This window comes from Eubalaena glacialis, chromosome 19 (genome assembly GCF_028564815.1).
Source record: "Eubalaena glacialis isolate mEubGla1 chromosome 19, mEubGla1.1.hap2.+ XY, whole genome shotgun sequence".
NCBI lineage: Eukaryota > Metazoa > Chordata > Mammalia > Artiodactyla > Balaenidae > Eubalaena > Eubalaena glacialis.
The window spans coordinates 48477032-48501092 of NC_083734.1; the positions used below are offsets into that span (position 1 = coordinate 48477032).

Here is a 24061-nt window from a genome sequence, read left to right on the forward strand (position 1 = left end):
AGAGGAGAATTCTGGTCATTGTAATGACAAAGTTTTATATTACTTTTTACAGGGTCTTTTAGGAATAACTTTAAAATCCCCCTGTGAATCAGTAATGGATGAGGATTTTGAAGAACATGCAGAAACTTTTGAAAAAAGTAATGTGATCTTAAGCACTCACATGTCTGGGACACCTATAGTTATGATATAATGTGTAATGCATACAAGTCAATTTCAGACTCAACTGTTACTTTTGCACCAGTATTATGCTAAGCACTTTCACCCTATTACAGTTTATTTAATAGAACTCAGTTTAAAAGTACCAAAGCAATCTTCGTAATTATAACTTTTAATATATTTAACTGATTATTTAAATGTATATCAATAATGTTCCTTAACTTTTCCCCCTAAAACCATTAAATAAAATTTATATGAGCTTTTAATATGAAAACTTTCAATTCATGAATTATACTTTTTTCGTTCATTCATTTCTTACAAGAATGAATGTTTTCCATGGCATGCAGTATTACTGTTCCATAGACCTCATGATTATATTTGTAACTAAATCACATCTCTTTATCTTTAGCATCCAGTTGTAAACTGGCATGGCCTAGTTAATATTTTAGTCCACTAGCAGTTTTGACTTCTTACCTAACAGCTGAGCGGTTAGGTAATTGATTTCCTTGTTAAGCTAAATATCAATAGATTAATCTTACTTAAGGTATTTATCACAACCCAGTATTATATAATAGTTATTTCTGGATAAAGAAGACTTTTGATTACAATTATTATAAACAAAATCTTAAAACTTAGTCCTATACTTTACTCAGTCAATACCTGTATTTAACGGCAAAGGAAGACAAAATAAGAAAGCTCTTGCTTTATAAGGAGAGAGAAAATAGCTAAAGGTGATAGACTAGACAGTTAACAACTTATGCTCATAGTTTTGATTATTAGATTTTAGCTTTTCCAGTTTGCAGTGACTTTTTAACAAGACCCATCTCCTCTATGAAGAATGCAGTTAATTTTTTTTCTGGCACAAAAAAATAGGGTAACCTGATCTGAGTCTGACAGAGTGTGTCGTTCATTTAAGTGCTTCCATCTGTTGCCTGCTGTTCCCCTTACTCATGACCCCTCTATGTTTCTCTTTCCTTTCTCTTTCCCTCTGTTTCTCTTTCCTTTTTCTTTCTTCCTTCCTTTCTATTTTCCTCTCTCTCTTTTTTTTTTCTCTCCCTCTCTCTCTGTCTCTCTTTTTTGTCCTTAGCCCCTCTGAGGAAGGCAAAGTTTGTTGAGAGCCCACGAATTCCAGAATCCGAGCTTGGCTCACCAACCCTCACTTCATCTCAGAAACTGGACGTGGATGCATACTGCCCTGGTAAGCGTGCATGCAAAGTTTCTGCTTTGAAAGAGGGAGGTTTGGATCAGGCCCATCAAGCAGAGCAGTGTTTTGCATGTATATTATTCATAAAAACGTAGCCGTTACCTCTTTTGCAACTGTGATCGCATATTTTCCTTACTAGAGCACTGTTTTTACTGAACATCCTTTTTGATTATTGATATAATTATGTAAGTATTGAAAACAGCTTCAAAGATAATTTTCAAAAGAATTAAAATAATTCAGTAGATACGTTTTCAGGGTGATTTTTGTGATCTGAGATACTTGAAATTTTGCTTTGGCCATGTGCAATCAGGAACGTTCAAGTGTGAATAAAAATGTTCATTCAACACTAGCCCTTTGCATATGACCTTTTTTGCCTAATCCCTGTTGATTTTCTGGACAGTTATAGAAAATAGTTGTGATGTTGGAAACATTATACTTGAATTAAAAAAGAAACATTATAGGTTCCTGATTTGGACTCCTGGACACTCACTGTTAGAAATACCTCTTCTCATGAATGGCCTGTAAGCACATGTGGGAGTTCACTAAAACCCTTCTTGTGTGGGAGCAAACCTGAGACAGACTCATTATCAATGCTTAGATTCTTCCAAACTTAGACGAGTTGCCTGGCAACATCCTTTACACTCACTCTACAGTGAGTCTGTAGACCTGTGTCAGAAATGTTCACAGCTCTAGTTGAGTATACAGATCAGAGCTTCAGTAAAGAACTTTACAAGACTTGGTTTTAGGTCTTTTGTTTATTCCTGCTCATTAAAATTGCACAGTGGATGCAACTACTACATATTTACAGCATTACAGATCAGCAGAATAAGGTGATTTCTAGTTCTAGGGAAGTTATCAGTAGCTGTAATCTGAAATAGCAGGATACTATACCTCTGAAGCCAGATAAGACATGTTTTAAAAAAAGACAGTAGGCAAAAACTTGAGCCAAACCTAATCAGAGACATTTGATTCTATGAATCAGTTTTGAATATTGAAAGACCTCGGGGATTTCGCTTGCAGGTTGCAGAAACTTGGGCTTCATCCACTGTTGTAAATGACTATTCAATTTAAATCAATCGCAGATATGTGTTAGGAATAGCTTTTCTATTTCTAAAAGGAACAAAATTTTTTCATGTTTTGAGGTACTGTCACATTTCTTGGGCAATGGAATATTATGCTCTGCATTTCTTCACGCAAATTTTAGTGTAATAAAGTAAAATAAATAAGTGCACTAATTCTCTATTCCTGCCTTGAGTTTTGGAAGAGAAACCCTATCAGAGGCCTTTTCTTTTCCAGATTTGCAAATCAGAATGATTGTGGGGAGACTAATCTTTCACTTCCTGATTGCCCATCTGACATCCTTAATCTAATCTAGCTTTTGTTATTGTCAAGAAGCAAGGTAGCTGCTGTTGGTTAGAATGCCCGTGCTGAATCACTGTGAAAAATCTTGTCCGTGTTATTACTTACGTATATTTTCCACAAGCAGGAATCTTTGATGAATTGGAATTGAACCAAACTAAACCTGTTAAGATTTTCAGAAAACCAGGAAGAAACTAAAACATGTTGCCAAAATGCTAATTGCCATACGCTGCAGTCTCTCCTTTTCTTATCTGAAATAGATTTAAGGCACAGAAGCTTTTTAATGATTTGTTCTTTATAGTAAAGTTATTAAACTCTGTGGAAATAGGTTTCTACTGAGATAAGATTAGTGACCTGAGGGTTGAAGCTGTTATCTTCTACATAGTACCAAAAATTAACAATAAACAAATGAATTTAGTAGACTCATAAAGCAAACAAATAATCCATCCTTTTTGAATTTCTCTTACATAGGATATATTAACCGAATAATGATCATATTTTATTGTATACTCATACATAATAGTGCAGTTAAAGCTAGTGATCTGATATCTTCCGGTCCACCTGCTTTATTCATTATCACATGCAAATTTAGGAAAATAGTATATCTGACAGAGGCAACAGTCCTAAGCTAAAGGTTAAACGAGCAATGGTTCTCAAATTTTAGCATGCTTCAAGAATTACCTGGAGGACTTGTTCAAATACAGATTGCAAGACCCACCCCCAGAATTTCTGATTCAGTAAGCCTGGGTGGGTAGAGAATTCACTTCTCTAACAAATTCTCAGTTAATGGTGAAGCTGCTGGTTGAGGTGCCACACTTGGAGAACCAACTGGGTTACAGGGCTGCTGGAGGCTGCTTACAAACCTGTAGGCTTCATTCTGCTGTTGACTTCTGAGGAGTAATTGGGGATGTTGTTTCCTTATTATCTTAACTTAAACCTTTTGGTGCCTGTATTTTAGGTGGGAAGAATAAAGCTTTTGTGTCTGAGAAATTGACATATATTTTTCTTGATCTGTCTTTTTGTACATGGTATCTGTGTACCCATGACTAGTTTTCAGTGTTGTCCTACAAGAAAAAGGAAACTGTGGATCAAACCAGAGCAAGTTGTTGATATTTGGTCTGCAAAGTTTAGGGAAAGCTGCAATGGGATATAGCTGTTGATCCAGAATATTTGTCTAATAAACTGAAGGATTCAGTGTACATAGCATTAGATTCTAGAATACTTAATTTGTTTTACTCTTCCTCAAATCAGATTTGTTGTATGCAGAAAACCTGAGGAAAAGTTACAAGTTAACAGTATGTTTTGGTTCTGCAGCTGAACCATGGAGATGATTGATGATGTTACATAACTGAACTACCAGAGTAGGCGAGGTCAAATGAATTGTGTTTGATAATCGTCTTACAGTGGGGAAATTAAGACCTAGAGAATTTAAGTGATTTGTGGAAGGTCACAAGCAGGATTTATTGTTGAACTCTTGAAGTGGACACAGTATAGTCCAGAAATACATTGTCCCTAATTCTATTACTGTGTAAATTCTATAAGCACCCCTTGACTGACCCTTAAATTAAAAAGTAGAAAATTCAGTTTTTACATATGAGACAGGGCTGTATTCTCTTTTTAGGGTAACCAGCTGATATCAGTGATTTCAATAAAACAATTCCCAAAATAAAAGAACATGTTCACCCTACACTCTGACTTTTCTACCTACAGCATTAGTTATTAGCTGTGTGATTGTAGGCAAGTCACTTAACCTGTCTAAGCCTCAGTTTCCTCAGTTGTAAAAATGGAAATGGTAATCTTAGATTAATAAATATAGAGCACTTAGCACAATGCTTGTTTTATAGTAGATGCTTATAAATGTTAGCTAATTTTGTTATTATTAAAGTTTTTCTAAACAGGAAAAACAAGATGTAAAGGTTTAGGGTCATTTTTAGTTAAATGTGTCTTACTGTGTTTCAATTATGATTTTCCCCTAACTAGTTTTGTGATCTTAAGCATGTCATGTCATGTCTCTGTGCCTCAATTTCCTATCACAGCAACGTTACATGTAACATGATGTTACTTATATAATTTAACAAATTAAATATATATTTGTATAGATACATGAGTACACATTCAAAGGGGAAAATGTCCAGAAGAATACACCAAACTAATATTGGTTGCCTAAAGAGGGAGAGAATTGGGATTGTTTGGATGTCAGAGGAGAAAGTAGCATTGGTGAGATAATGATCATGTTAGCAGTGGTTGTATCTGGCTGGTGGGATTACAGATGATTTTACTTTTCTTTATTGGGCAATATATGTTAGTGAATGAGAGCTCTGGTTCTGAAATTAGATCTGAGTTTAATTCCTGACTCTGTCACCTACTAGCTGTGTGAATACATGTAACATTCATAGTCTTAAATTCCTTGTCTATAAGATTGTGATAAAAATAGGTCTTTTTTTTTTTTTTACAATATATCTATCTCATAGAGTTGTTAAGATTAAGTAAAATAATGTATATGACAAATGATTAGCTCAGGCAAAACAAACAAGAAGAGATATGTAGCACCCTTCCTGTTTTTGTTCATCATCATCATCATACTTTTCTTCATTTTCTAAAATTTCTGCAATGAATTTGTATTGAAATTTTTCAGTAATCAGGTTCTGCTAAAGGATAGCAACATTCCTATGTCTTAGTTTTTTAAGTTTTTATTTTGCACGTTATAACACGTAATTTCAAGTGTAGAAATGAGCCTTGATACAGATGGCAGGCCATGTTGACAGTTTTGACTACATGTGCAAGGTTAAGGGCCAAAGTCCAGACCAGTGTTCTGAAAATAGACAGGCTTTTATCCACAGCAGATACTTTCAGAGGAATTTGAAATTAATCTTTTTATAATAGATTCTTTTAAATCTCTTTAAAAAAATCTCTTTAAATCTCTTTAAAAATGGCACTGTCCTTCAAAGGACAGTGTTATTTAAGGTGACAACAAAATTAGGATGTATTTGAAACTCAAGAATGGAAGAGAGTTTTATGATACTTATTTGAAAGTACATACTCATATTTATATAGGTTTTGAATTTGTAAAGGATTTTTCATTTGGATTTCTTATCAGCATGGTACTCTATAGCACAAGTACAAACCACTGTTGATAGATGAAATATTTTACATAAAGTGAGTAGTTCCTTGAATCCTCTTTTTCCAACTCCTGTATAGTCATGGTCATTCCACTTAGAAGAAAAGGATGATTTGTTTTCTCATTTTCTTCCTTCCATGTTTTTCCTGAAAACATTATCAAATATTATCTTTATCCTAAATAGTTAGGCATGCTTCTTTTTTTTTTTTGGCTATGAATTTTATACTTTAGACATAAAACTCTCTGACTTCTGATTGGTATATGGATACCAGAAGCCTTTTTCTTGTAATTCACATCTTCTGTTATGTTGTATTTGTATTCCTTAAGTCTACTATGTTGTAAACACAATAAGTATACAGCAAGATTTTTAACCTGAATTAAACAGGTGAGCTTTAGGTAGGCAGGTTCTAAACTCCTTAAAATTACATACAGCTGGAGCTCTTACTTGAATTTGTGGCACGGAGAGTTCGTGAGGTGGTATTATCCCCATTTTACGAATGAGGAGCCTGAAGCTCAGACAGACCGTGTGGATGAAAGGCTCTTGGTGCTCCAGCCAGGCATCAGGGCTGTGCCTCTGAGGTGGGAGAGCCAACTTCAGGACACTGGTCCACAAGAGACCTCCCAGCTCCACATAATACCAAACGGTGAAAATCTCTCAGAGATCTCCATCTCAACATCAAGACCCAGCTTCACTCAACGACCAGCAAGCTACAGTGCTGGACACCCTATGCCAAACAACTAGCAAAACAGGAACACAGCCCCATCCATTAGCAGAGAGGCTGCCTAAAATCATAATAAGGCCACAGACACCCCAAAACACACCACCAGACATGGACGTGCCCACCAGAAAGACAAGATCCAGCCTCATCCACCAGAACACAGGCACTAGTTCCCTCCACCAGGAAGCCTACACAACCCACTGAACCAACCTTAGCCACTGGAGACAGATACCAAAAACAACGGGAACTACGAACCTGCAGCCTGTGAAAAGGAGACCCCAAACACAGTAAGATAAGCAAAACGAGAAGACAGAAAAACACACAGCAGATGAAGGAGCAGGGTCAAAACACACCAGACCTAACCAATGAAGAGGAAATAGGTAGTCTACCTGAAAAAGAATTCAGAATAATGATAGTAAGGATGATCCAAAATCTTGGAAATAGAATAGACAAAATGCAAGAAACATTTAACAAGGACGTAGAAGAACTAAAGAGGAACCAAGCAATGATAAAAAACACAATAAATGAAATTAAAAATACTCTAGATGGGATCAATAGCAGAATAACTGAGGCAGAAGAATGGATAAGTGACCTGGAAGATAAAATGGTGGAAATAACTACTGCAGAGCAGGATAAAAAAAAAGAATGAAAAGAACTGAGGACAGTCTCAGAGACCTCTGGGACAACATTAAACGCACCAACATTCGAATTATAGGGGTCCCAGAAGAAGAAGAGAAAAAGAAAGGGACTGAGAAAATATTTGAAGAGATTATAGTTGAAAACTTCCCTAATATGGGAAAGGAAATAGTTAATCAAGTCCTGGAAGCACAGAGAGTCCCATACAGGATAAATCCAAGGAGAAACACGCCAAGACACATATTAATCAAACTGTCAAAAATTAAATATAAAGAAAACATACTAAAAGCAGCAAGGGCAAAACAACAAATAACACACAAGGGCATCCCCATAAGGTTAACAGCTGATCTTTCAGCAGAAACTCTGCAAGCCAGAAGGGAGTGGCAGGATATACTTAAAGTGATGAAGGAGAAAAACCTACAACCAAGATTACTCTACCCAGCAAGGATCTCATTCAGATTTGATGGAGAAATTAAAACCTTTACAGACAAGCAAAAGCTGAGAGAGTTCAGCACCACCAAACCAGCTTTACAACAAATGCTAAAGGAACTTCTCTAGGCAAGAAACACAAGAGAAGGAAAACACCTACAATAACAAATCCAAAACATTTAAGAAAATGGTAATAGGAACATACATATCGATAATTACCTTAAATGTAAATGGATTAAATGCTCCCACCAAAAGACACAGATTGGCTGAATGGATACAAAAACAAGACCCATATATATGCTGTCTACAAGAGACCCACTTCAGACCTAGAGACACATACAGACTGAAAGTGAGGGGATGGAAAAAGATATTCCATGCAAATGGAAATCAAAAGAAAGCTGGAGTAGCAATTCTCATGTCAGACAAAATAGACTTTAAAATAAAGACTGTTACAAGAGACAAAGAAGGACACTATATAATGATCAAGGGATCGATCCAAGAGGAAGGTATAACAATTGTAAATATTTATGCACCCAACATAGGAGCACCTCAATACATAAGGGAAATGCTAACAGCCATAAAAGGGGAAATCGACAGCAACACAGTCATAGTAGGGGACTTTAACACCCCACTTTCACCAATGGACAGATCATCCAAAATGAAAATAAATAAGGAAACACAAGCTTTAAATGATACAGTAAACAAGATGGACTTAATTGATATTTATAGGACATTCCACCCAAAAACAACAGAATACACATTTTTCTCAAGTGCTCATGGAACATTCTCCAGGATAGATCATATCTTGGGTCACAAATCAAGCCTTGGTAAATTTAAGAAAATTGAAATCGTATCAAGTATCTTTTCCGACCACAACGCTATGAGACTAGATATCAATTACAGGAAAAGATCTGTAAAAAATACAAACACATGGAGGCTACACAATACACTACTTAATAACGAAGTGATCACTGAAGAAATCATAGGGGAAATCAAAAAATACCTAGAAACAAATGACAATGGAGACACGACGACCCAAAACCTATGGGACGCAGCAAAAGCAGTGCTAAGAGGGAAGTTTATAGCAATACAAGCCTACCTCAAGAAACAGGAAACATCTCGAATAAACAACCTAACCTTGCACCTGAAGCAATTAGAGAAAGAAGAACAAAAAAACCCCAAAGCTAGCAGAAGGAAAGAAATCATAAAGATCAGATCAGAAATAAATGAAAAAGAAATGAAGGAAACAATAGCAAAAATCAATGAAACTAAAAGCTGGTTCTTTGAGAAGATAAACAAAATTGATAAACCATTAGCCAGACTCATCAAGAGAAAAAGGGAGAAGACTCAAATCAATAGAATTAGAAATGAAAAAGGAGAAGTAACCACTGACACTGCAGAAATACAAACGATCATGAGAGATTACTACAAGCAACTCTATGCCAATAAAATGGACAACCTGGAAGAAATGGACAGATTCTTAGAAATGCACAACCTGCCGAGACTGAACCAGGAAGAAATAGAAAATATGAACAGACCAATCACAAGCACTGAAATTGAAACTGTGATTAAAAAGCTTCCAACAAACAAAAGCCCAGGACCAGATGGCTTCACAGGCGAATTCTATCAAACATTTAGAGAAGAGCTAACACCTATCCTTCTCAAACTCTTCCAAAATATAGCAGAGGGAGGAACACTCCCCAACTCATTCTACGAGGCCACCATCACCCTGATACCAAAACCAGACAAAGATGTCACAAAGAAAGAAAACTACAGGCCAATATCACTGATGAACATAGATGCAAAAATCCTCAACAAAATACTAGCAAACAGAATCCAACGGCACATTAAAAGGATCATACACCCTGATCAAGTGGGGTTTATCCCAGGAATGCAAGGATTCTTCAATATATGCAAATCAATCAAAGTGATACACCATATTAACAAATTGAAGGATGAAAACCATATGATCATGTGAATAGATGCAGAAAAAGCGTTCGACAAAATTCAACACCCATTTATGATAAAAGCCCTGCAGAAAGTAGGCATAGAGGGAACTTTCCACAACATAATAAAGGCCATATATGACAAACCCACAGCCAATATTGTCCTCAATGGTGAAAAACTGAAACCATTTCCACTAAGATCAGGAACAAGACAAGGTTGCCCACTCTCACCACTATTATTCAACATAGTTTTGGAAGTGTTAGCCACAGCAACCAGAGAAGAAAAAGAAAAAAAAGGAATCCAAATTGGAAAAGAAGAAGTAAAGCTGTCACTGTTTGCAGATGACATGATACTATACATAGAGAATCCTATAGATGCTACCAGAAAACTACTAGAGCTAATCAATGAATTTGGTAAAGTAGCAGGATACAAAATTAATGCACAGAAATCTCTTGCATTTCTATACACTAATGACGAAAAATCTGAAAGTGAAATTAAGAAAACACTCCCGTTTACCATTGCAACAAAAAGAATAAAATATCTAGGAATAAACCTACCTAAGGAGACAAAAGACCTGTATGCAGAAAATTATAAGACACTGATGAAAGAAATTAAAGATGATACAAATAGATGGAGAGATATACCATGTTCTTGGATTGGAAGAATCAACATTGTGAAAATGACTATACTACCCAAAGCAATCTACAGATTCAATGCAATCCCTATCAAACTACCACTGGCATTTTTCACAGAACTAGAACAAAAAATTTCACAATTTGTATGGAAACACAAAAGACCCCGAATTGCCAAAGCAATCTTGAGAACGAAAAATGGAGCTGGAGGAATCAGGCTCCCTGACTTCAGACTATATTACAAAGCTACAGTAATCAAGACAGTTTGGTACTGGCACAAAAACAGAAATATAGATCAATGGAACAGGATAGAAAGCCCAGAGATAAACCCACGCACATATGGTCACCTTATCTTTGATAAAGGAGGCAAGCATATACAGTGGAGAAAAGACAGCCTCTTCAATAAGTGGTGCTGGGAAAATTGGACAGGTACATGTAAAAGTATGAAATTAGAACACTCCCTGACACCATACACAAAAATAAACTCAAAATGGATTAAAGACCTAAGTGTAAGGCCAGACACTATCAAACTCTTAGAGGAAAACATAGGCAGAACACTCTATTGACATAAATCACAGCAAGATTCTTTTTGACCCAGCTCCTAGAGAAATGGAAATAAAAACACAAATAAACAAATGGGACCTAATGAAACTTAAAAGCTTTTGCACAGCAAAGGAAACCATAAACAAGACCAAAAGACAACCCTCAGAATGGGAGAAAATATTTGCAAATGAAGCAACTGACAAAGGATTAATCTCCAAGATTTACAAGCAGCTCATGCAGCTCAATAACAAAAAAACGAACAACCCAATCCAAAAATGGGCAGAACGCCTAAATAGACATTTCTCCAAAGAAGATATACAGATTGCCAACAGACACATGAAAGAATGCTCAACATCATTAATCATTAGAGAAATGCACATCAAAACTACAATGAGATATCATCTCACACCGGTCAGATTGGCCATCATCAAAAAATCTAGAAACAATAAATGCTGGAGAGGGTGTGGAGGAAAGGGAACACTCTTGCACTGTTGGTGGGAATGTAAATTGATACAGCCACTATGGAGAACAGTATGGAGGTTCCTTAAAAAACTAAAAATAGAACTACCATACGACCCAGCAATCCCACTACTGGGCATATACCCTGAGAAAACCATAGTTCAAAAAGAGTCATGTACCAAAATGTTCATTGCAGCTCTATTTACAATAGCCAGGACATGGAAGCAACCTAAGTGTCCATCATCGGATGAATGGATAAAGAAGATGTGGCACATATATACAATGGAATATTACTCAGCCATAAAAAGAAATGAAATGGAGGTATTTGTAATGAGGTGGATGGAGTTAGAGTCTGTCATACAGAGTGAAGTAAGTCAGAAAGAGAAAAACAAATACAGTATGCTAACACATATATATGGAATCTAAGGAAAAAGAAAAAAAAGGCCATGAAGAACCTAGTGGCAAGACGGGAATAAAGACACAGACCTACTAGAGAATGGACTTGAGGATATGGGGAGGGGGAAGGGTGAGATGTGACAGGGTGAGAGAGTGTCATGGACATATATACACTATCAAATGTACAATAGATAGCTAGTGGGAAGCAGCCGCATAGCACAGGGAGATCAGCTCGGTGCTTTGTGACCCCCTAGAGGGGTGGGATGGGGAGGGTGGGAGGGAGGGAGATGCAAGAAGGAAGAGATATGGGAACATATGTATATGTATAACTGATTCACTTTGTTATAAAGCAGAAACTAACACACCATTGTAAAGCAATTATACTTCAATAAAGATGTTTAAAAATAAAAAAAAAATTACATACAAACACTATTCTATATGCATATATGTACTTCTTTCTATAACTGGTTCTCAAAATGGTCTGTAACACATACTTCCCCCCACCCCCAAGAAAAAGGAAAAAAGAAATGCTGTTATAAAGGTTGACATGAAATGAAGGTTGTTAATGGTACAACTGTTAGAACAACAACAACAAAAAACACCTAAAAGTTGGATAGTGGACAGACTTGTAAATCAAATGAAGGGTATAAATGAACTTCAGTGCTGCCCTAATCGGGATATGAAAGTCAGTATAGCAACTAGAGATAGGAAGCAGAGAGATAAACAGGAATAATTTCAGTATATTTTAAGTATGAGAGATACTGCCTGAAAACTGATTATGAACATAAACATACCAAAGAGCTAGAATATGAAAATAAATAGCTTTTCATCTGCACGCTCCCTTATCCAGTAGTAAGTTCTTAACATGTTAGAAAGTTCTTTCAGTGGACAGATGCTTTGTTGAATAGAACTTTTCACTTTGAACATTTTCAGTTGTTTTCTTGGTTCATATTTTATCATTATTTAAAAGGTTAACCGTCTTTTAACTAACTTTTAGATTAACTTTTCTCAAGGTGTTTTGCATCACCAGTTGTAAAGACTTGGGCTGTGAGTATGGTGCTTAGATCCGTAATTTAGTTAGATATCCAAATGGACAGTTTTTTCATTAACTCTGAAAAGTAATTTTAACTTTTGGTTTTTTGAGGCAGTAAAATGCACTAGTTTAGACAACAGACCCTGGAGCCAGACTGCCTGTGTTCAAATACTGACTCTACCACTTAGTGCTTGTGTGACCTTGGGCAGATTACTTAACCATAAGAATGATTACTTTCCTTATTTGTGAAATGGGGATTATAATATTACCTGTATCATAGGAATGCTATGAAGATGTAATAAAAGATGTAAAATAATAAGGACAATTATATGGTCCATAGTTAGTGCTAGATAACTCTTAGCTACAATTTTTAAAGTGTTTCAGAGCCTTTACTACCCTTTATCTAAGAATGTTATGGGTAAGGTTATATCCTTTTTATGAGTGCTTTGCAAAGAGGATAAAATTACGCCTATAACCTGTTGTCACTGGCCTGTTTTCATAAGCAGTCCATGTATAGATACTAAGTTTTGTGGGTTTTGGTTGTTTTTTTAGTGGAGGCAGCTTTTCGTAATGGTAAATAGCCCTGGGATCAGATGAGCTTGGTTAAGTTCTAATTATGCCACTTACTAGCTGTATAACTTTTATTACTTAATCTTTCTAATTTTCTGGTTCCTCATCTGTAAAATAACCCTACTCCATAGGGTGTGATGATTAAATAAGATAATACACATAATGTGCTTAGCACAATGTCTGGAACATCAGTTATTATGACTAACAACATCTCTCACATTTATATATTATTATACATTTATTTCTGAAAAAAAAAATGTTTTGTGTTTTTCTTTCCCTAAACAGTATATACATTCCTGCAGCCCAATGTTCATGAAAAATTCAGTGGGAACAAGGAAGAGACAGAAAGCTATTCTTGACTTGTGTTTTGATACCTAAGAAGCTAGAGATTTATGAATTCTGTATCTGATATCACCACTGCCATCCTTCATCTCTAAGTCACTTAAAATCCTCTTTGTCATTTTGTTTTTCCTTATCTGGAAGTTATTCATTATAATATTTAAAGTTAGGGAATTCCCTGGCAGTGCGGTGGTTAGAACTCTGCGCTTTCACTGCCAAGGGCCTGGGTTCGATCCCTGGTTGGGGAACTAAGATCCCACAAGCCTCGTGGCCACCAAAAAATATATATATATAAGACATGGGGAGTGTTGGTTATATTCTGTTTATCATTATTGAGTACCCTTGTGAATAGGTCCTTGTATTGGTTATCTATTGCTATATAACCAATTACCATAAAACTTAGTAGCTTAAAACAGCAACATTTACTATCTCACAGTTTCTGTGGGTCAGGAATCTAGATGCTACTTAGCTGCATTCTGTGGGTCAGGGTCTCTCACAGGCTGCAATCAAGATGCAGCCTGGGGAGTTCCCTGGCGGTCCAGTGGTTAGGACTCCGCACTTTCACTGCCAAGGGCCCAGGTTCAATCCCTGGTCAGGGAACTAAGATCCTGCAAGCTGCGAGGAGCAGCAAAAAAAAAAAAAAAAAAAAAAAAAAAAATGACAGCCTGGGCTGTAGTCATCTCAGGGCTCAACTGGAAAAGGCTCCCCTTTCAGGTTTATGCACATGGTTGTTGGAAGGATTCAGTTCCTATGGGCTGTTGAACTGAGGGCCTCAGTTCCTTGCTGGCCTTTACCAGAGGCCACCCTCAGTTCCTCACCTTGTGGGCTTCTCCACAGGGCACCTCACGCATGGCAACTTGCTTCATGAGAGCAAGCAAGCAAGAGGCAGAGAGAGTGCGAGCAATATGAGAGTGACAGTTTTTTATAACTTAGTCTCAAAAGTGACATCCTGTCACTTTATGTTGTATTCTTTTCATGAGAAGCAAGTCACCAGGTCCAACCCACACTCAAAGGAGTAAATTGAAATTTTAAAGAAAGTTGTTTAAATGAAGCAATGAATTTTCCTTGCTTTTTCTACATATTTGATATGTACCTTTCTGTGTTCTGGAAGCATGAATCCTTCTCATCCTTGTCTTCCAATAGAAGAGTTCCATAGTATTCCTGGTATCCTATCCTTTTATATTCAGAATTCCCCTGCTGCCCTTCTAATAACTGTCTGTAATTCTTTCTTCTTGCCTAACCTATACTATTATGGTCCAGTGAAATACTTGTTGCTAGAATGGTGTTTTTCTCTTTAAGTCTGGGTAACTACATCATGTTATTTTAACGTGCAGGTTCTAGAATAAATTCCAGATTTGGAAGCTAACAGAATACATTTGCCATTTAGACAAAGGTGACTTTTGAGGATAATACTTTTCTTACTGTGAGCAATATATAAATGCCTTGCTTTCCACATTAGAATACATTGTACGATGGGTAAGGAAATCCAGGTCAGTAGGGGAATAATATGGAAATACTGTATTACACAAGTAACACATTTTTACCATATTTTGTATCTCAAACATATGTCTGTTCAAAGCAGTTGTTAGAAACCTCAGTTTAAAATCCAAAGGAACATTCAGTGATAAACGTCAGTCTTACAGATTTCAGTGAAGCATTTAAGGTTCTTGAGCTTGTCAAATATTGCTTTTCATTTCAGCCAAATAGTCCTCATCATACATTGATGTGCACATAGTACTTCTTGTACATTGGGGGAATTATGTAGGCAAGGAAACTAGTGTAAGTTTTGCCAAACAATGAGTACTTTCTATCTCTAGGTGTCCTGCCTCTATAGTGATTCCCACTTCCAGTGGGAGAGAATCAGAATAGTGGGATGTTGTAATGGAAGATTATAAGCATTTAAAAGCCTGTTCTCTTAGCTAAGTGCTAAACTAATGAATTTTTTAAAATGCAAAGAGTCCCTAATCTTATAAAAATTTTATTCCTAAATAGCACAAGGGAGAACCACCGTGTGTGTGTGTGTAGGACTTTTTCCCCCCATTTATTTGTGTATGTCTAAGTTATTAATAAAAAGAGTATAGGGGCTTCCCTGGTGGCGCAGTGGTTAAGAATCCGCCTGCCAATGCAGGGGACACAGGTTCGAGCCCTGGTCCGGGAAGATCCCACATGCCGCGGAGCAACTAAGCCTGTGCGCCACAACTACTGAGCCTGCACTCTAGAGCCCGCGAGCCACAACTGCTAAGCCCACATGCCACAACTACTGAAGCCCACGCGCCTAGAGCCCATGCTCTGCAACAAAGAGAAGCCACCGCAATGAGAAGCCCGCGCACCGCAACGAAGTGTAGCACCTGCTTACCGCAACTAGAGAAAGCCCACGCACAACAATGAAGACCCAACACAGCCATAAATAAATTAATTAATTAAAAATAAAAAAGAGTATAGGATTATTAGGAGATAAATTTACTTTTTAGGGAGCATTTTTTTCCTTTTCCAGCTTTATTGAGATATAACTGACATATAACATTGGGTAAGTTCATTGTGTACAACACTATCATTTTATATATATATGGATTACTGATGAAATTTATGGACAGCCTCTGCAGAAAATTGCACCCACGTGCAAAATTTTGCATATTGTCTGAGTTTTGAAGAAATTAATAAAACATTTAGGTTTGTTTGCCCTGTGTGATAGTTTTATCTGAAAACTAGTCTAAGCAAACCAAAATTAATAAGAATCAAAGACTAGAGTCTTCTAAGGAAGTTACATTATTGCTAACTTCCATTCCATACCCTAAAGCTAGGTATCTAAATAATGCAACTGTAGAGATTCCCTAAAAGTTGGTTCTTTAACTTAGGCTCTAGGTGAGTTAATTTAAAGAAGGCAGTTATTTAGGAAGGAAGTAGGGGAAAGGAAGGGTAAGTAGGAGAAATTCAAACACTTCTGTTTTAAAGAGATGGGGTCCTGTGATTAAAGGTTCCTTAGATTTCTCTGCACCTGCCCCAACTAAGGCACTTTTTTCCCCTCAGTTGAGGATTGACAGTGTGACCTGTGTCACTGGTACCCTGACATGGATCTAGTTTTCCCATCTACATCCAGGGACCATTCTTCCCTATTTTCTGCCCTCTGGATCCTCCATATTGAGAGGTGGCTCTCACTTAGAACTATGGAAAACATCTCAGACCAAGACCACCATCTTAACCTCCAACTTACATTTAATTTTAAAACAGTAGACACATTTTTCGAGATAAGGTATTCAGAAACTGTTTAGCAAGCACATTGAAAAGAAATAGAGTGCCTTCAGCCTGGCTGTATATTCTGCAGCTCAACATACACTTTATCATTTTCTACTACCATCACCCCTAGCCATGCCAGATACATTAAAATTTCCCGTATCCTGAAGGTATTTGAGTTTGCAACCTCTGCTGTGGGTTACAGGAAGTCGTTACTTTTTTTAGGAGGTGGCAAAGAAGAACTGGAAGATGAAAGAATGAAAATTTCCCTTACTCTCTCCCTGTTAAAACATGCAATTTCAGGAGATTCATAGACTTCCAAAAGTGTATCAGAGGATCTCATATCAAGAGTTCTTGATTTAGATCATTCATTACCTGACATAAGCTACTATTTAGAATATCATTTGTTATTAGCTACTATGGTTTAGCTCTGCTAGGAGGAAGCATTATGCATGATTGAACAATTGCAATGTAATGTTACTTTAAAAAGAGAAGAACTAAAGGAGAATTTCCTCAACCAATAATCTCTAGTGGTGTTAGGGAAATATTCACCTTCTCCGACACGGTGTTCATCAAATGACTCTTATTCTTGTAACTCTTCCACTGCTCTCTCCTTCCTCCATCTCCACCACTCATCTTCCCACAGACTCTAGCTCTTTTCTACCACATTTTTACAATATTATATTAAGAATAATCTTAAAAGATTGACTGTACTACTCTAACCCTATGACCTTTACCATTATTTCTTTTGCCTATTATTCTGCTAATTCTCTTGCCTTTTCATACCCCTAATTATTTTTGTGTGCTGGATTTAATATTTGAAAATATGTGTAGAAATAATCTGAAAGTAGGATGATTTTTTTTTCCAGAGAGGGTTTTCATTTGCTTCTGCCACCTGTGACCAGTTCAATCCAAGTTCAGGGTGTGAAGTTTTCCAAGCCAATGAAATGACACAAATCAGGACTGCAGGACCTAGTTTACTTCTGGTTCATCTGTACCCTTAGGGTGTAGCTCTTAAGGGTCTCAGCCTAAAGTATGGGGTGTTTTACTAGATTCCCACTCCTGGCAGATCCTAGACTCCATTTTTGTTCCCCTGACCTTGTGAGACAGCTAAACACACAGCTCAGCTGCTCAGTCATTTCTTCCCTGTTAAGAAATGCCCCCAGTGCTAAAGTGGCCCTCCGTGCTGGGCAAGATCTCCATTTCTGATTTCCATCTTCTCCCTGTTCTTATAATGATGACTTACCACCATCTTGTTGGATCTTTAATGCTTTCCAAAAGATTTTTAAAATATATTTTGTCCAGCTTTTAATAATTGTCATCAGCTGGAAGGTTTCCAATTACTAAAAGGTCCCTACCATCATTATTTCCTTTGGGGAAAAAAAATTCTAGCATTTGTATTTGTAGATCGTGTATACATCTGAAGGTATGTATACATTTTTATTTTTCTGTTCTGTGCTCCTCATGAAGCTACATGGGAACAGACTGTATGCTAAAACAGTCTTAGAACACTACCTCTTTGGACAAACCAGTCCCCATAAATTCTGGGAGCTATCTACTAAGAAATTGAACTGATAGTATTAGCCGGTTAATTAAATATCAATATAAAGAACTTCTCTGTTCAAACAGGCATTTTTAAAATTATTTATTTATTTATTTATTTTAATTACTTTATTTATTTTTGGCTGCGTTGGGTCTTCGTTGCTGCACATGGGCTTTCTCTAGTTGCTGTGAGCAGGGGCTACTCTTTGTTGCAATGCGCGGGCTTCTCATCACAGTGGCTTCTCTTGTTGCGGAGCACGGGCTCTAGGCACATGGGCTTCAGCATTTGTGGCACGTGGGCTCAGTAGTTGTGGCTCACGGGCTCTAGAGCTCAGGCTCAGTAGTTGTGGCGCACGGGCTTAGTTGCTCCGCAGCATGCGGGATCTTCCCAGACCAGGGCTCGAATCCGTGTCCCCTGCATTGGCAGGCGGATTCTTAACCACTGTGCCACCAGGGAAGCCCTGAAACAGGCTCTTAGAGTTGGTTCATGGTCCATCTCTTTGAGCAAGTTGTCTCCTGTTTGGACTTGGAACTTAATCTCAAAGAAATTAGTATTTTGCATCAAAATTTTGGCAAGTTTTGCCAAGTGTGATTATGATATTACCCATGATACTGAATTGTTGAAAAACTTGCCTTTCTGCGCCTGATGTCTTTCTGGTGTTTTTTGACCTATTACTAGTAGATTGGGGAGGAAAATGTCTGTTTCATCCAGTCACAAATCCCAAATGTATTTCATAGATTACTGAGGTAAGTTAAACATTATTATGTTTTCAGCTTTCATCTTACCTTCTACAATAGCCATAATAGTTAAATTATAATTGTGAGTGGTTGAAGCTGATGTTTATATCGCTGCCAGAAAAAAAATTTTAAATAGGGAATGGGAGTCATCATGCAAAATGATTGGAGAGTTTCTTTAGTGTTTGAAGAGGATCATGAGACACAAGCTTACTACAGTCTGGCTTTCTATTGCTTGGCTCTGTTGCAAACCAATTTTAAAAGGAATGTTCTTATCTGCTGGTTAATGTTGCATTAAAACATTGAATATCAAAAGCCATGTAATATATTTTTTGTATTTACCGCAAAATTCCTAGTGCATATATTAAAGACTCAATTTTCTATTAATCCATGTAAATCATCTTTGATACTGTAGAACAGAAGGCTACCCTTAAAATGTAAAGGTATTATTTGTTTCATATAAATAATTTTTCTGTTTATAAGTCTTAAAGTGAAAGAACTCTGGTTAGAATTCATTTGTATACAAGTAAAACTTCCATTACAGTCAAGGGCATAAAATATGGATGCTATTTTCTGGTACCTTACCAGAGCAATGATGCTTATTTTCTTAGTTAAAATTTATTCTATACAATGAATTCTCTAGTACAACAAATGCCTTATCTGGTCCCTAATCAAGTAACATTTTTTATAATGACCCAGATTATATGCTCTCTGCCTTAGAGAGAAGAAAGAATTAAACTATAAGTGAATCATCACAGCATTTCTCTAATGAAAGCTTCTGAATAACAGTTATCCCTAAATCATTTTTTCTTAAATATCCAAACAAGGAAAAAAAAACACTAAAATGACCAAAAACACTCATCTGGACAATTTACACATTTTCTCCTTTATGCTTACCACTGTATCCACAGTGCCTAGTGCAGTGACTGACTAATACATAGTAGGTGTTCATTCAGTGTGTGTTGAATGAATGAAATGAACCTAAAAAGTCAGAGGAAAGCAAAATGAAAAAAATTTAGTATGTTATAAATATGTGTAAATTACATGGTTTTCTCTCTACTTAAGAATATGTCTTTTTCTAATTTACTACAGAGGGGCTTGTAAGCGTGAACAACTGGAACCCCGATTTCTTAATCTGTGCTTATAATGTAATTTCACTATGGTGTTGAGAAAGGGGAAGTAGTATTTCTTTCAGTGGTTTTTTTATTTGTGGTATCTCATTTGCTTTAAATTCCTAAACTTTCTCCTTCCATTGATAGAAGTCTACCTACAAGGCCAATGTGACTAGCATATGGGAAGGGGCATAAAGCTTCACTGGATAAGAATTCGGCCATGGCAGCCAACTGAGATTAATCAGCTATGAGTGAATTGTAATAAATGTAATTAGAGAACATAATCAATGAGTATAAAGCAAAGAATGAGGATTTCAGGAAAATATCTGCCAGCCAGATGTGACACATTTATCCTCAAAGGTCAGGAAAAAGAAAATAAATACATGAATAAACTTAACACTATCCTTTGAGAAACTGAATATATATACAATGACCAGACCATGTATAAAAATAGAGTTCTGACACCCAATTAGCAGCAGATAGCCTAGGAACCCAACTTACTATCTACAAGTCAGACTTGTAGGAAGTAAGACTACTATCTCTAATAACCAGTCCAGGAAGCCAACAATAACCCCTGTAACTATTGGAACTAAATGACCAGGGCTTGATTATTAACTGACAGCTTCCCTAGTATTTGCCCTCACTTCCAACTTAGGAGTAACCAGAGAAGGCTAAATACGCACACGTAACCAGTCAGGTAGGATGCTTCTAGTTAGCCCACCTTCAGCTCTTCTGTGCCAGGTGCCTCCGATCAGGGCATACCTGAAGCCTCTCCTTTTTTCCCCCACTATAAAGCTTTTCAACTCCTCTGCCTGCCTTTAAGTCTCCTCCAGGTGCAAGTGATAGTAGCTGATTCCCTTGCTATAGCAAGCTCTGAATAAATAGCCTTTACTTGTTCTTATTTGGGTGGTCTTCATTTATTTCCATACCTTTTTTTCACATAACATCATTCCCAGTGACAGAGGCAGATCTTGACATGACTTTGGAATCTATTAATGCCTTGGTGGTATATCACTTTCCACAGTAACTGATTTTGATTTAGTCATCTCATGGCACTGAAGCTATGCTGTGTGAGGTAAGCACTTTTTTAGTATACCAGTATTACAGCTCTTGTCAGACTTCTAAATTAGAATTAACTTACTCTTTCGGTTCTGTACAGTACCCCTAGTTTTACAGCTCTTTAATTAGCCTCTTTTTCTTACAACCTTACACCACCTCCATTCCCCTTACCTTTATCCCCAGCTGGAAGAACTCAGAACCAGGTTCCTGCAGTTAAGTTCGAAAGTATTGTAAGAGGCATCTCGTCTTCCACCCCAAATTGTTTCACCTAGGAACACTAAAAAAAAGTTTCCATATATGTCAGTATTTATGGACACGCCTGAGGAATTTAGAAGATAGTCTATGACTATCTTCCTTTCCTGTTTAAGAATCCTAATGCCAGAACTAGTTAATACCTGAGTGCCTCATCATTGTTTCTCCCAAATTTGGTGTAAAGCAAGCCTCTGATAAGCTGCCTCGATATGTCAGTGTTCTATGTGGACATGGAGATTCCCACCCCAACTCTAACTACCTTTATATTATATAAATATGTTTATATACTAGCAGAGCAATACACAAACACAGACTAATACTTGCAAGATACATTTCCAATAACATTTATATAAATGCATTTATGTAAGTATAAAAGAAGGACAGTGAGGTCAGTATATAAAAATCAGGAGTATTTCTATATTCTAGCAAAGAACAATTGGAAAATTAAATCTAAAAACAATTTCATTTACAATAACATCCAAAATCATGAAATATTTAGGGATAAATTTAACAAAACATGTACACTAAAAATTATAAATAAAACAATGCTGAGATAAAGATCCAAATAAATGGAGATATCATTTATGGATTAGAAGATTCAGTATTGCTAAAGTAGCAATTTTGATTTACTACAATCCCAAGAAAAAAATGTTTGTAGAAATTTATAAGATTTACATGATTATAAATTTAGAAATTTACATGATTTTAAAATTTTTATAGGAATGCAAATGACCTAGAGAGGCCCCAGTGCTTTTTCAAAAGAACAGCAAAGTTAAAGGACTTCCATTATTCTTCAATAAAGGTGTCAGGGAAATTCAGTGGGGAAGTGAACATCAATCCTTACATCATACCATGCACAAAAGTTAACTTAAAGTACCATAGACCTAAATGTAAGAGCTAGGAGCAAATCTTTTCAATCTTAAGGTAGGCAAAGTTTTCTTGGATAGGACAAAAGAAGTGTGAGCTATAAAAGAAAAAACTTAAAAGTTGGGCTTTATCTAAATTTAAAACTTTTGTTCTTCAAAAGAGACTTTTGAGAAAAGGAAAAGGCAAGCCATAGAACAGGAAAAATATTAGCATACATATGTCTGACAGATTTGTATCCAATATAAAGAACTCTTACAAATAATAAGAAGAGAACCTAATTTTTTAAAGTACAGAAGATTTGAAGAAACATTCACAAAAGAAGATATAAGAATGGCCAGTAAATACATGAAAAGGTGTTCAATATCTTTAGTCATCAGAGAAATGCAGCGTGAAACCATGAGATACCTCTGTGCACCCATTGGTATGGCTAAAATCAAAATGGCTCACAATACCAAGCATTGGCGAGGATATGGAGCAACTAGAACTCTTACACACTACTTGAGAGTGTAAACTGAACAATCTCTTTGGAAACCGGCAATTTCTTACAAAGTTAAATGTTCAAACTTTATAACCCAGCCATTACACAACTTTGTATTTGTCCAAGAGAAGTTAAAATATATATCCACACAAAGACTTTTATAAGAATGTTCATAGTTTCTTCATATATAAAAGCCAAAAAACTATTGTATATGAAACAACCCAGTGTTCATCAGCAGGAAGAAAAAAAAGGTGATATAGCCATACGAAGGAATACTACTCAGCTATAAAAAGAAATAAACTGTTGAAACATGGATAGATTTCAAAAACCGAACGAAAGAAGCCAGACAAAAGAGAAAATATACTATTTAATTCTAGTTATATAAAATTATAGAAGATATACACTAAGATAACAGAAAGCAGTGGTTTCTGTTTCTGATAACAGAAAAAGTGGTCGCCTGTGGCTAGGGTTTGAGAGAGGGTTTGACTTCAAAGGGACCTAAGGAAACTTCTGGGGATGATAGAAATGTTCTATATCTCGATTTTGGTGGTAGTTTCACAGATGTATATATCTGTCAAAATTCATTGAACTGCACACTTTATTGGAATATAATTTATGGTATGTAAATTACATCTTTAAAAAGACAAGATCAATAGGTGAGTAAGAAATAGAATAGAATCCTGGAATAGGATGACAGCTAGAAGTGAGTGGGTATGAAGGTGAGTAAGAGTGGTTATATTGAACAGAAAATACATGGCAAGAGAAATCACCAGGGCTTCATTTTGGTCTACTAATAAGTTATGGTTGCATTTGAATCAAATTAAGTACCTAAAAATTAAATGCTCATAATAATGCTGTGTAACAAACCACCCTAAAATTTAGAGCAACCAAAAAATAAGCAATTTTTTTTAGTCATGGATTTGCAAGTGTGGGTTGGGATGGCTCTGTCTCAGGCTGCAGGTTGGCTGAGCAGCTCTGAGGTTCAAGTTGGGCTCAGGCCTGTGGGTGTTCATTCTGGGGCCCAGGATGAAGGGGCATCCGCTGGAGAGAAGCTCTTTCTCCTGGCGGATCACCAGAGCACAAGAACACAAGCCCAACTGCTCAGGCACATTTCACGCCTCTGCTCATAACATTCCAAGGTCCAAATAAAGTTACATGGCCAAGCCAAAAACATCTTTTATTGTGTAAACTTTTAAACCTACCCAAAGGACCTCCCATATACCCACCCCACAGTATCAACAATCA

The 24061-nt window shown here is 36.6% G+C and overlaps 1 protein-coding gene across 8 annotated transcripts in view; it reads left to right on the forward strand.

Moving 5' to 3' along the window:
- Positions 1-24061, forward strand: part of TANC2 (tetratricopeptide repeat, ankyrin repeat and coiled-coil containing 2) — a 351153-nt gene that overhangs the window by 166481 nt on the left and 160611 nt on the right. For 4 of the 8 annotated variants that reach the window (XM_061174771.1, XM_061174772.1, XM_061174773.1 and 1 more), the window contains one exon: positions 1244-1354. The exons of the other annotated variants lie outside the window; for them this stretch is intronic. In XM_061174771.1, the coding sequence (XP_061030754.1) occupies positions 1244-1354 (111 nt within the window). The remainder of the gene's footprint in view (positions 1-1243; positions 1355-24061) is intronic. 8 annotated transcript variants of the gene reach the window in all.